At 37.9% G+C, this 14,818-nt stretch overlaps 1 protein-coding gene across 6 annotated transcripts in view; it reads left to right on the top strand.

The window, feature by feature from the left end:
* Positions 1-14,818, top strand: part of COL3A1 (collagen type III alpha 1 chain) — a 96,844-nt gene that overhangs the window by 16,990 nt on the left and 65,036 nt on the right. For all 6 annotated transcript variants that reach the window (XM_019523073.1, XM_019523074.1, XM_019523078.1 and 3 more), the window contains exon 2: positions 14,205-14,416. In XM_019523073.1, coding sequence (XP_019378618.1) covers positions 14,205-14,416 — 212 coding nt within the window. The remainder of the gene's footprint in view (positions 1-14,204; positions 14,417-14,818) is intronic.

The raw sequence follows: 14,818 nt of genomic DNA on the forward strand, positions 1-14,818 counted from the left end.
ATATAGTGTGTCATATTTAGGTCTTCCCAGTTCTGTCTGTAACAGATTATTTGGATTTAGGAGAAATCTGTCTAGAGAAGGATGAGGTGCAGGCTACCACTAATAGGATTCAATAGTATGGCATCTTTCCATGGCAGTATGAAAATGATGTTAACTTTTGATGTGCTCTTAGTGACCCTGGGTGTGCTCTTAGAGAAAATCAACTATTACAATAGCCACTGAAAATTTGCATTGTCCTCTAAATCAGTTTGTGCTAATGACTGTTCAAAACCTATTAGAATGAGAAACAGATCAGTGTTGTGTCCATTAACTCCTTCTGATGTAATTGTGTGCACAGATAAGGATATGAGGAAAACAAACAATAAAGGGAATATGATATTGGCCATTAGTTTGCTGAGGAACTTAAGGTAACTGAATTTGATTTAAAGGTAGTTGTAGAAATCATATGTGATATGAAAAAATAAATCCACCCTTGGTGATTTCCAGTTTTAAGAAGCTGGAATAAATTGTCAGCGAATGTGTTATCTAGGCTCATTGCCTGGGTTTGCTCTCCTAGTCCTAGTTTGTTAAATTATACATTACTGTCAGGTGGTAACCTGGTTCTAACTGAAAGAACTATCAAACATCATACAAAGGCTCTATAAACATTTATAATCAGATAAACATTTCTAATGATACAATATTTGAAATAAAAAACTGATTTAAACTCAAATTTGATAATATTAAAATACTTCAATATTGGGTGGCAATATTTTTCTCTTTGACAGATACTATTTTTTATGTTGCATATTAAGGAGAAGTAATTTCTGTACTTCCTAGTTTTGATCTTTGACAGATATCTTAATGTATCCCACCGTAGTTAAGTTTTAATTACATTTTTTAACCTTGAAGCAGTCTCAATAATAATATAACCATGTATCTTAATTTCCAGATATCAGAAGTAATAATTATATGTCCTGTATTTAACATTTATCATGACCTAATATGATTTGTGCAACTTGATGCCTAGACTCAAGTCTGAAAGGAGAGAAAGATACCCAATAAAAACTTCAGAATTAGGTTCCCTGAGGTTAAGGATGATTTTTTTTTTAAATATTTCATCCAATAAGTAGCATAATTCCTTTCATTGCCCAAAATGAATGGAACCTAATAGGGGAATAGAGTGGGAAAAGTTCTGTCTTTCTGATATTATCTTCATTCTCAAAATCTATTGAGAAAGGTATTTACTCTTAAGTAAGACAGAAGACAGGGCAGGGTGGCACTTAAGAGTAACTGCCTCAGAGGCATAAGCTTTCATAAGCAACAGCATCAAATTAAGTAGATAATCACATGTGAAAGTTTATGCCTCTCTGAACCAGTTGTCTCTAAAAAAAAATATGAAAAAAAAATAGTTGCTGATTCAATTTGGGGGAGATTCGGCTCAATTTGGCGGTTGAATCTCCGAATCCAGATCGAACCAGGAGACCCATTAATCTCTCCGAATCAAATTAGAATCCTCCAATTCGATTTGGAGAGATTTGACAATTCAGCCATAGACACAGCTTTATATATTTTTTCTAAGTACCTCAAGGTATCCAGCATGGCTCGTGATCACTGTGATGGTAGGGTGGAGCATCCCACAGGAGTGTGTGGCAGGGTCCCCTGCATGCTTGGCAGTGGACCTGGAAGTGGACCAGAAGTACTTCTGGTCCACTTCTGGGTCCGCCACAGAGCAGGCAGGGGACCCCTCCCCCACCCCTCAGTTCAGCAACTGGTGCCTCCTGGATCTGGGGGGAGCACCCAGCGTCCCCTGACGGCTGATCGCCGAGCCAGAGGGGTGCAGGGGGTCCACCCCCTGTACTCCCATGGGATGCTCCATCCACCCCACCATCTCAGCATTCACGAGCCATGTACCTCAAAGTATATAGAAAAAACATATAAGGCTGTGTCTATGGCCAAATTGCTGATTCTCCAGATGAGAATAAAATCTTCAGATTCAGATTCATCTGAATAGAATCAGGTCAGTGATCCAAATCAGCAGATTGAATCACTGTCTCGTGAATGAGGTCGAATCCTAATCCAAATCAAATATTGCCCACTCTGCACACCCCTAATGTTTAGGGGTGAGGTCACAATTGCACCTGTCTTGTTTATTTCATTATGCTATTATAAAAATGGTTCCCAGAGAATAACCTTTGCACTGAATAGCTTTAGCTGATGGTTGACTCAGACAACCACTGAAGCCAGAATATACACTGGAATAGTCCTTAAACTCTACCAGGGGCTAAGCAGAGCCCTAGACACCTTGAGATCACAAGGAACTTAATGGTGGCTTAAAGTTAGCTTTGATCTTCTTCCCTACATTCTTGCAATAATTGCAGGACAGGAGCAACAGTAAATTGATTGTCATATTAATTTTGTATTGATACTTGCTTCCCAAAATAGTGCAGCTTATTGGCTCAAATGTTGATAAATGTATCTTATAGTTATTACTTTTCCTCAAAATAAATTGTTTCATAGAAACAGCTTTCTCCATTTCATAAATCATCTCCTTTGGAAGAATCCATCCCCTTAAACACTGTTTTTTTCTTTAATATGAATCCTGCTGCTTTTGAGTTTCCAGAGTTGCCTGTTTCATGTCAAAATGACAATGGAAAACATGATATAACCCCTCAAACAACATCATTTGTTAACTTTAGTTAAGCTAAACTTCAGCCACTGGGACTTCTGGCTGTGTTCAGTGAAAATGCAGCAGAAGAGATTCCTTTCAGATTAGCTAAGAAACCACTTCCATTTTCCATGATTTACATCAAGCTAGGCAGTTTCAAAAATGAAATATCAGAGCAGGAATGAAAGTGATATGCCTTTTAAGAATGTCTGAATTTTTTTTCTCTTGCTGCATTTCACTCGAGTTCTTTGTGAAGAGATGTTGGCGAGGGAACTGAAATCAGAGAGAAAGCATTATACAACCCAAGAAGACAGCTTTAAAGTAGTGGTATATATTTTGAGGTTTAATGCAGTCTGCTGCTTAGAAAGCTTAGACCTTTAGTTGTGGCCAAGGAGCACACAGCCCAGCTCCAAAAGGGGAGACGTAAGTTATAGCTGGAAAGCTTGAGTTGGCTGTGTGTCAGAATAGTCCCCACATACAAATTATAACAAGACCAAGTTGCCCCAAAAGTGGGGCTTTAAGAGACCAATGCTGAAACCAGAGATAAATGCTGGGAAGGTGGCCCTACATACTGCTGGCCTCCCTCATTATCAGTAACTGGAGAGAAATGTAGGAGTTTCTACACTACGGCTGTGTCTACATGAGATGCTGACTGTGCAGTAGCCCAATACTAAAGTGCAATTGCATTGCCTGGGAAAAACTGTGTTGTGACACTAATGGGCAGTAATATTAGACTACTGCACAGTAAGCATACTAAAAAGTCGTTCGTCGGCATACTACTGTCAGTGTTTCACATAGCCCCTGCCCATGTCACCTGAGGATTCGCCTTATCCCATAGTGGTTCTTCCATGGTAAATTATACTCACTGTAGGTCCAGTGTCCTCCAGCAGTGTGGTATAATATAGTATCACAGGGAAGAATCCAGGCCTGGAGTTCAGCACCAGAGATTAATGGCTGAATTTTGCTAAAGTCATATTCCAGAGTCATGTACCCTTTAGAGCGCCTAAAAGAACTAAGCCTTTATCTTCCTTCCTTGGCTATAACTTGTTCCCACTGAAATCTGTGCCTGAAGTCTCAGTAGCCGGTTAGTGCCCTTTAGGTCCTTTTATCTCAAACATCAACTGTTTATTCCTTCTGTTTTGTTTTTGTTTGCATTTTTGTTTTTTTCACTGGGGGAAGTCTCATGGTTACTTTTTTGTACAACTGCAACAGCAAAATTACATCTCTGCTTACACAAAAACATGACAGAAACTCTTGTTCACTTCTACACAACTAATGGAAAATATGGGGGAGGGGAGAATTCATTGTGACTTTGATGTTCAGTGTGGCTGTTACACTGAACATCAAAATCACAAGAATTACACTCCCCCACACACAAATTTTCTATTAGCTATGTACAAATGAAGCCAAGCTTTTTGAAAATCACTCATGCTAAGCTTCTTTAGAAAGTATTTTCTCTTACTATTTTTTCTATCTTGGCATGTTTCCTTCCACTCTCTAAAGAGTCACAATGAGGCAATGCCAGTTTTATGGAACAATGTATTAGAGGCAAATAACAAAGCTGTGTAGTGAAAATACACTACATGCTCAGAAATCTGGAAAAATCTAGTGGCTTGAATGTTGTCAGAGTGGCCCTCTGTGTTATCCCTCTTTTTAACGTGAGCTGAATAATATCTAGAAAGGAACTGAAGTCCAGAATCATCTTGTCACCTAAGATTTGCTAAAAAAGTGATGATGAGATTTGTTCCCTTGGAAAAATCTTCTTTTAACAGACTTCCACATGCCCAGATTCTTGAATTCATATTTTTCTAATGTCTGTAGCTGCAAGGGGATTGAACTCAACAGAACTACTTGTGCCAACTTTGGATGTGAGAACTTAAGTAGTAACCAGTTTTCTGCATTGTGATATCTAGCACTAAGGTTGTTAGGAAAAAGGATTTTTTTTTCTAGTTAGGAAAAAGGAATACTAAACCTAAGAATCAATGGTTATAAACAGTGCTGCAAAGTTATATTTAACAGATAGTCCAAACATTTGTAAATGTCTTTGCCAACCATGATAAAAGAGCTGCAATGGTTACTTCGGTGATTTTATAATTTTGACATTAATTATCTTGAAATCAAAACAGATTGTATAGTGAGATACTTAATCTCCAATAAAAAGTATCAGACAGCTCAAGAAACACTATAAACACTGTCATGCATATCCAATTAAAAGGCCAAAATGGATATAGTTGAGAGAACACAAATTGCTTTGCAGATGAGAATTAAGATGATGCAGGACAGCATTTTTGCTGACCTGTTCAATTTCTTAAGATTTACTTAAGAATTACTTATAGATACTTATAATTTATTTGCAGTTACAGATATAATTCTCTTCTTCAGTTACTGTGCCAGATCATTTGAATATAAAGTACAATCATTACATTTTCCAGTAAAATACAACTCAGGCAATCTCTTTGAATTCAGTGAAATTATACAGACAATTGTTAGTGTAGACTGAGATCTCCTGCTGCTTTATTTATCTCTAATGTAACTTGCCTAGGTCAGTGAAGCTATACTACAGCTGAATCTGTATCTGAAAACATAAATGGAGTTTCCACATATACTGCACTGAATTGGAATAGTTCCTGTATGTTCCAGTACCTTGAGAAAAGCACTGAATCAATCTGGGTTCTTCCAAGGTATAATACTGAAATAGATCAATTGTTTAGCCCTCTTCTTCAGCTAGGGAAAAAAAATTCGTGCTTAATTTCCAATTTCACTTGCCTGATAGAAATTGATTAATTAAGTCCAGTAAGGCCAATAAATAGAAAATGTTCCGCAACCATTCTGTGCACAGGTCCAGGTTTGAACTTCTAGGTCCTGTCCGGATGAACATGTCTGTTCAGATGGTTTTTTACGCGCAGGAAAAAAAAACGGAGCTGTGCACACACAGGCATTGCTCACGATGCAAAAATGGAGCCGGGCTGTTGGGAGCCACACTGCTGCTGCCAGCCAGGCTCTGTGCAACAGAATAGCTGTGGCTACAGCCCCAAGAGTCCCCCAGGACCCTAGGTAAGTCTTCTGGGGGCAGCACAGTGCTGGCTTCAGCCTGCCCTGCTGACCGCAGGATAACTTGCCACATGCCAAAGCATGCACGGGACAGGCATTCCCTGAGGACAAGTAGCGGCAGCACAAGGTACGCAGCTGCTACTTGTCCCCAGGGAACCAAACATCACCACATGTGCACATGGCCCTAAAGTGAAATTTTTAGGCCCTGTCCTATAAGTAGCTTAGCATATATTGAATTCTGTTGTACCTGCAAATGCTTAGCAGTTCGACTGAGATATGGCCCAGCTATTAGCAATATGGCAAACCAAAAGGTTCAATGTTTGATTCCATTTAGAATAGCAACCCAGAATTTGAACACAGATCTGAAATTTATTTGAACTGTCAAACTGATCTGGAAATCCCTCTTGTATGCAGACACAAATGAACACACAGTTCTTCCTGCTCTTGATTAGGCGCAAAACATTACAAGAACACACTTGTATTACGGCCAATCTTTTTTGCAATCCAAACTAGAAACTAAAGATCCAAAGATGTTTATTAAATAGATTTAGATACAAACAAAAGACATAAGTTATTAAATAGATTTTAAACCTGATACTTTTTAGAACCTCCAGAAAATAGGTATGTTGAATGAAGATACTTTCTGGCAGAGGCAAACCTTCCTGCCCATCTTTAGAAAGAATTTATACCAGCCTAATATATGCTTTTATAAGATTATTTGTGGAGTCTGTTTTTTGTGGGCGAGGGGAAGGAGAGTTAACTACTCCGTATGTGCAGGCAGTTCAATGCATGGCTAAGATTCACAAATTAGTTGAATAAATGTTGCAGAAAACGATCCATAAAATCAGCTGCAGTCCTTTCAGAGCTTAGATTTTTGTGCCAATTTCAATTTGTTTTAGAGTTCTTAGAGTGTTCAGGCCCAACCCTATGTACCATTTGGCAACAGTGACTCCTAAGTGGAAGGACTACACTGAAATCAAGTTATTGCAAAGTAAGGAGAATTTGTTTCAATATTATGACTGAGTGACCACAAATAACTTGATATCAGCTCGTTCCTTATATTTAGAGTCACTGACACAAACAGTGGTTTAACAAAATTGTTATTCTGTGGAAATATGGAGAAAGAGAAAATCTCATACAGTACGTGCAGATGTTCACTGCACCCAATCTACAATCACGTGGCTTACTTTAAGCCACATGATTGTAACTTAAGAATAGCTTTTGCACGTTTGTGAGAGGGGCGGAGGGGAAGGGGAGGTGGTGGGCCTAGGAGGGGGTTTGGTGACATTAGGAGGGGCTGCCAGGTCTCAACAGGTGGGATTGGTGGGTCTGCAGGGGGGGTTGCCCATCCAGGAGCAGGGAGGTTAGGAGAATAGAAATAGTCTGTCCAGGGGCAGGGTGTGGAGGTAGGAAAAGTGAAGCCTGGGCATGGGGTGGAGGAGGGGTGGCGGGCAGGGGTAGGGTCAGGGACTGGAACTGGGACTGTGGCAAGCTGCACTCTGCAACTGTGCAGAGGTTCAGTAGATTGGGCTAACCTACTGCTGATCTAGCTTAGTTTGGCTCTACAAGTAAACTAATTTAGGTAGGGCCAGCCATTTTTACCTGGTTTAACCTTCCTAAACATCTGCATAGATTGGCACTTAGACTGAATCGACCTAACCTAGTTAGGTTGATGTAAATGTAATGTTTTCATGTACCCATGGATGTTTATAAGTGATAAAGCATTGCCTACATGACAAAAAGTTAACATACTGAATTAGGATAAAACTCTTGTTTCATTATGCTGGTTGATCTCATGTTTCTGATAGCATTTATTTAATGTATTGATCCTTTAAGATTTCAAGGATTTTCAACTCCCACTGAAGTAAGCAGAAGTTGAGGCATGCATGATCTGATCCAAAACCCAATGAAAGCAATGGGAAGACTCCTTTTGACTCTGAGATTTGGATTAGCACTTGTATTCATAGCTTTCTATTAAAGAATAATGTGCAAGGATTATTGAGGATAATGTTATTGAATAATATCACAGGGATATTTGAAATGTGTGCTTGTGTTTAGACCTTTTTCTGTACAGACAGCAAGATATAAGCTTTTGATTTATAGGACCAAGTCAGAATATATAAGCTTCTAATTTACAGGACCAAATACATTCAAAGATGATTTTGAAGACAAATTCTCTAACAGAATCCCTTCACTTTGCTTGATGAGTGTACTAAACATAAAGAAGATTTACAGTTGTAACAGAAAATATCAAAAAGTAACAAAAATGCTAATATCCTATGATTAGGATGTATGCATTTTAAATTTTACTGAATGGCAAATTGATGTAGTGATTTTTAAAATTTTGGAACTTATCACTTACAAGCAGAGAAAAAGAGTGATGATAGCTTAAATGACAAAAACTTATCTAGATTCAGGGTCTAAATCTTCTGTCGAGTAATATCAAAGACAGACCAGGTGGACCTCCGCCAAAGGAGAACTTTGGATGTCATTTATGTCTCCACTTTCCATGGGCCTAAAATGAGCGCATTGTAAGCATCTCTTCACAACAGCACAATTTCTTCCCAAACGCATTAAGCTGTAGCAGCATTATTCATTAGCATTCACTTGTACAACTTCTCCCAAACTGAGGCATCAGGGGGTTGAATCAGGATTGCCATGACAACAGATATAAATAGGTTCATTTTGGAAGGCAAGCACAGAAAGTAATAGGACATTACTAGCATTCAGTCCAAAAGTCATTTTTAGTTGCCCTAAGAGCCTCTTTCTTCTTTTATACATACACGTACTTACAGCATCAAGGCTTCTTACCATGCCATAGCAACAACACCTTTACTTCCATGCCAGTGAATAGAGAGAGGTAGTTAGCCATGTTAGCCTGAAGTCAGGCAGGACAGGGTGGCACTTTGGAAACTAACTCATTCAGAGACATTTGGCATTTTGATTCTTTGAACAAGTTAGTCTCTAGAGTGTAGTCCTGACCTTCTTCCACTCCAATGAGATGATAAGGCCATTTTCTGGCATTCCTAGTCTATGTACTGTTTTCTTACTTACATAAACTAGTCAAGATAACTAACAAACTGAACCAAAACCAAAGTCAGAACTGGAAATGTTGCCTTGAAAATAATTATGACATAAACAAAGTATTATTACTTTGGATGTGGGTATTACTTTGGATGTGAGAAAAATAGGCAGGCCCAGATGGACTCTTTAGTCATTGTGCAGATGTTTTCCTGATGTAATTATCTTTACTAAGTGGGAGAGCTGTAAGAAAAACACAAATGATTTGCCCAGTTCTGCAGCAGTCTTTCAGGCTAAGCTGTCTACAGGACTAAAAATAATATGTGATAAGAGTTGTTTATAATTAGTATTTTTTCCATTTCCTTCCATATTGCACCACCTACTAATTAAGTTTTTACTAGGTTCCATATTGGGTTGAATCCCCTTAGAGTGGTACATATCCAGTTTTTGCAGTTTTGCATAGCTTTACTTGCCCCATGTTTTGGGCCTCTCCATTCTCTGCTCTTATTACAATAAAAATATTATTCAATAAACTTCTTTATATGATCTATCAGAGGGCTTTCTTTTAATATTACAAACATTACAGTAAGTACTGTACATCCTACAGATTTCAAAGGTATGCTAGCCAGGTAGAAGCTAACTTTAAAATAAAGCAATAGGCTCTACTGCTACTTACCTATACTGGAACAGATATTAAATTGGTTTATTTTGCTGATAGTCTAAGAATTCCTGTGTCATTTTTGAAACCCTATATAATTTTACAAGGTATATTTTGAGTATACCAACATTTTGTAGTTAAGTATTTTATAATATTGATTGGTTGATTAATGCTCACACAAGGACATGCCTTATTTGGGAAAATATTGTCCTTAATAAATGAGAATGTGGAAGCTCAAAGAGATTAAGGGAGAAATTTTCAAAGAGGCCTTGAATAGACATTGGGATTCAATGGAAGCAATACACCTTTGAAAATCCCACCCTACGTGTGTTACCTAAGGAAAAATAGGCAGTTTATGACAAAACCAGAAAGCAAATGCATAGCTGATCCTGTGCTTTTAAATATTTTCTCTTTAGCATGACCCATGCATTTTTGAGAAATGTAATTACATTTGAGACTATGCCTCTAAGTCTACTTTTCTTTTTTCTTTTTCTCTTGAAAAAATATATGATTTCAAACATTTCTTCTTTTCTACATGCTCCTCTGGTTATAAATCCAAGAATGCATAAAATGTTTAAAACATTTCCTCTATTCAGCACTTATCTAATTGAACAAAATTTAAAACAGTGCAAAGTATTTTGGCTCAACAAGTCCCTGAGCTCATTCTGACTGCGCATTTGTTTCCATTATGGATCTTAGGATGGAATGAGCATGTTTGCTTTTCTTATAAACATCATCATCATAACTGTTAGAGAGTCCATACCATTTGCTTCAAGGTAGACATTTTGGTTTTCTTCCTTTTTGTCCAGTAAACAGAAAGGAATGCTGTTGTAGAAACAGAGATGATTTAACTTGCTAGTGTTCCCATAAAAATATTCCAGTGTATAGAGGAGCTTCAACATTTCTCCCCAGATTAAACCACTTCTTTCCTGTCTACCTTATCTACATTTTAATCAACACTGTATTGTATAGATAAAGTATGGAACATAAATAGGCTTGGCAGAATTCCATTTTTAATATTTTTACAATTTCAATGTCTAAAACAGTATTTATTTTTAAGCATTTAAAAATTTTATCAATTTAAATGTTCAGGATTTCACAAAATTAGGGGTGTGGGGGCAGACAATTTAGAAAGGACAGTATGCTGTTAAAAGCTTTATAAAATCACGTTAAACCATATAAAAGTAAATATCCATAAATCAAGAAAACATATCTGCTTTAAATCATTCTGTTCATTCATCAGGAAAGAGCTGGGTGGGCAGGGACCAGAAGAGGAGGACAGCAGTACCCTAGAGTGCTGAGAGCACAGGGAGAGGAAACCGCCACCCAGCGCAGGGCAGGAAGCAGCTCCTCAGTCCCTGTGGCTCCTTAGGGGGTGAGCCCTACCTGGTGGGCATCAGCAGATGGGTGGCCCAGCCCTTTGATGGCCATGGCCTTCTGCCCCTCTGGGCAGCATGGGGGCAGGGGACAAACTCCCACCAAGCCTGGCCTGGACCCTGCAGAATTGGCCCTGCAGGGGCCAAACTCCTGATGGACCCCAGTTGCACGGGAGCGAGGCTTGCTAGGAGTTTGGCACCCAATCACTAGCTGGGACCTGGGCAGAGCTAGTGGCCAGCAGCACCAGACACCCACCTGCCAACAGCCCTGCCCCTCCAATGCCCACTCCCAGGACAGTCCTGCCAGCACAGACCCCAGTTCCTGCAGCAACAGCCTGGGCCGCTGCCAGAGGAGCAGTGCATGCGTTGCGCAGCTGGGGCTCCCTCCACCCTGCTTGCAGTGGCTGCCGTGTGTGTGTGTGTGTGTGCGCGCGCACACGCGAGCACGCATGGCACCCCCTGGCCCAGATTTCCTTACCTCCTTAAATATATATATTTAAGTACCTGTTCTATACATTTTTATGATTACCAACCGAAATATTTTTCCGTCAGTTTATGCGTGACAGGTGAAATCTATATTTATTGCTGTTCAGTGATAAAAATTGAATCCTAACAAGCCAGTACATAATATAAAAGACATTTAAAAGACATAAAAACACATGTGAATTAGCTATTTGATGTAGCATATAGGTCTAGGTTTTGGGCCCCAACTAAGTCAGAGATCAGAAAGCATAGACTAATGCAAAAACTAGAGATTGTGTTTTATATAAAGATGATGGCTTTAGAGAATAAGTTTGGGAGGTTGATTCTCTCTGCCATTTATCTATAGCTAATTGACTGAAATGATGTTTCATGTCATATCCATATCCATCTACCCTAAGATTTGCCCAGATATGGTTTCTTCTGACACTTACCGGAGTTGTTCTGTCTGTCAGCCAGATACAACATTTTATGAGCAACATGAAGTATTTCATTTCAGTAATGCCTGGCTGTTCTACCTGCCTATTGCTGCTAACCTGCTGAGTGAATGAGAAGTCTGGGCTATGAGTCAGAAACAATATATGACAGGACAACCTTTCATAGAACAAGTCTTCAGAAATCTTACTTAATACAAATTTAGAATCTTTATGATCTGATCTGTTCAGAAATGTTGCATGAAAACTCTAAAGCCATGCAACATTTCAAACAGAAAAGTATTTATATTCTGTAAAATGTCTTGCAGATGTTCAAGGATTTACTTATTTACACAATTGCTGAAAAGCCATTACAGTAAGTCTCAAAGAACTGAGGTTTTATATAACCACAGTAACTAATGCTTTGAGACTTAGGATTGGGCTTGGCATTGGTATAGGTCAAAGCTATTCATTTTTTGATATTTCATAAAATCTTAGTTTAATACAGAAGATTAGAAAATACCAAAAAAGCTGATTATGGTAAATATTTGACTAGCTTGGCCACAAGTATAAAACTAAACAAATCAGCCTTTTTTCTACCCTTATTTTTGTTACATATCATTTGCCAACATTTTAGCACGAAACAGCTTTCCAGGGTATGTTGGATCCATCTTTTAATCGTTAGGTGCAATTTACAATGCATTATGTCATAACATGATGACATGCAGATCTACATCTGAGCACAGAGGGGGTGTCTTGAACAGACTAAAGCATCCCAGATGTAAGTTTCCTCTGGAAAACCTATTTAATACTTTCATTGTGCAGAAGCTGCCAAGATTTGCACTGCAGCTCTTTTAGTGTATTTCTTAACTGATTTTACAAAACCCAGAAAGTTAGAAACAAATATGAAAGTCATTATAACCAGATGCCTATGTATTCTACACTTCTTTCTGTTAAATAATGCCATCTACTGTAAAATAAAAGAATGACAGTGTTATAAGGCTGCCTATGGAACTATCCTGTTCCCTCTTGGAGCTGTGCCATTAACCTCAATAAGCACAGGTTCAGACTTCTGAGGAAAAAATGACAAAATAAAATTATACAATAACATTTTACTGTGAAAATATGAATATTTGACATTAATTTCCTAGTGAATAATAAAGTGATATTCTTGAGCAATTGTAATTAAGTAAAAGCTGAGGCTTGCAAAAATAGGCAGTGATATTTGGAGCTGAAAATTTGAACATTAAAAAAGTCAGCAAACTTTTTCAAATCTGTTTCAAATGGCTTTAAACTGTATTTTTATATATGTGTGTGTTTACATGCTGGTGCTTAGGTGTGGCTACATACATGTACATGTACTCCATCTGCAGGATATAGCTCTAACTTGCATATAATGTTTTTTTAATAATTCTGTGTTGTTATTACTAGCATTTTGCAAGTGACTGATACGCAGGTGCTGATGCCACTTGAAAAAAGTAACAATGTTATGAAGAGGAGCAACTGAGGGGGTTACCTATAAACAATAATTTTAGAATCATTATTCTTTAATTTCCCATATCCAAAATAGGAGAACAAGAGTGCCCTCATTCAGAAAATGTCTCCATTGAGCTCAGTATTAAACTTTGTAATCCTTAAAGTAGCATATAGTACCTTGACAGCTGATCTGTGCATCACAATGTGAATTGACAATTCGGACGGTATAACGACCAGCGGGTGGTATCATGTCTCTTAGTCTCTTAAAATTCCCATTAGGGATTCAGAGTTTAATTTCTGCTGATATTCTTCAACTTTACTATCTTCAGACATGTCTCACAAACTTAATTACCAGGATCATTGCAAAAGATACTTGAACATAATACATGAATTCCTTTGTTTAAAATGTTGAATGAATATCCAAAAAACTTTTTTCTAATGCTTATATACTTCAAAATATAAACTAATTCACAGCTTTTTTTCCCCATGTAATCTTAATGTTATGTTAAGATCTAGCCCATATGGTCTATGCCTCATATGCTTCCAGAATATATTTTGAAAACACTTGAGACTCTCTGTTAACGCAAGATGTTGGTAACCAAAGTTAGGGTTAGAAAGCCTGTGAATGATGTTAGCAAATTTAAATGCTAGACAGCTCATTTGAAATTAAGTTCATTATTTTTCTCCATAAACATTTCGTCCCCAGAACAAAATAAATGATTCACTGTAGTATGTGAAACGTGTGTGCTAAGGATGATACACCTAATATCTTGGATACATTCTCCTCTTTATCGGCCCTACAGAGCCAACTTGGAGATATTGTAGATTCTCTGATTTGGCTCATCGGGTCTCAGTGTGAGGCCACTGAAGTCAGAAGATTTGAGTGTGTTCTGAATCAGCCCCAAAGGCTGGTGTCAATAGATGTATAGCAGGCAAATACAGCACATAATTTCCTGTTCATACAGTAGATCATTAAATCTCATTTTAGACACTTTCATTTCTCAAAAATCCATTTGAGGCATGGCTGAATGATATACTGATGTTTGCTGAACATTTTACATTTGATTTTATTTCTTTTCTAGTCATTCTAGGATCATGTACTCATCTTGGGCAAGTATACGCTGACAGGGATGTATGGAAACCAGAACCATGCCAGATTTGTGTATGTGATTCAGGAAACGTTCTTTGCGATGACATCATCTGTGATGATCAGGAATTAGATTGTGTCAACCCAGAAATTCCATTTGGAGAATGTTGTCCAGTTTGTCCAACAGCACCAACATCAGAAAAACCTGTAAGTACAAACTCTTTTCTTTGGAACAGCTCCTTAACTTTGATCCATATTTCGCACAATCAGTATTCTATCCATATCTTGATTCAGTCTGTCAACCATTAACACATAGTAAGCATTAACTATAGGCAACATGTCAGATAAGATAAATACCAGCCTGAACTACCATTAAACTTTAAAGCAAAACTTTTACTAGGGTTCAGTAAATTTCTTAACTTTTAACCAGTATTATTTTTTAAGTATCTCTGTTCTTGATTCTATCTGAACAAGATATGATAAAATAATACTTTTCAAAAGGCACGTTTGCCAGATAAGCTAACCAATCTAAAAGCAAAAATACCGTAAGAACGTTTTTTCTCATGAGACTGTCAGCCAATTTTACATACATCAAAGGTTTTGATAATT

This window comes from Gavialis gangeticus, unplaced genomic scaffold (genome assembly GCF_001723915.1).
Source record: "Gavialis gangeticus isolate Ggan-Ray unplaced genomic scaffold, GavGan_comp1, whole genome shotgun sequence".
Taxonomy (NCBI): domain Eukaryota; kingdom Metazoa; phylum Chordata; order Crocodylia; family Gavialidae; genus Gavialis; species Gavialis gangeticus.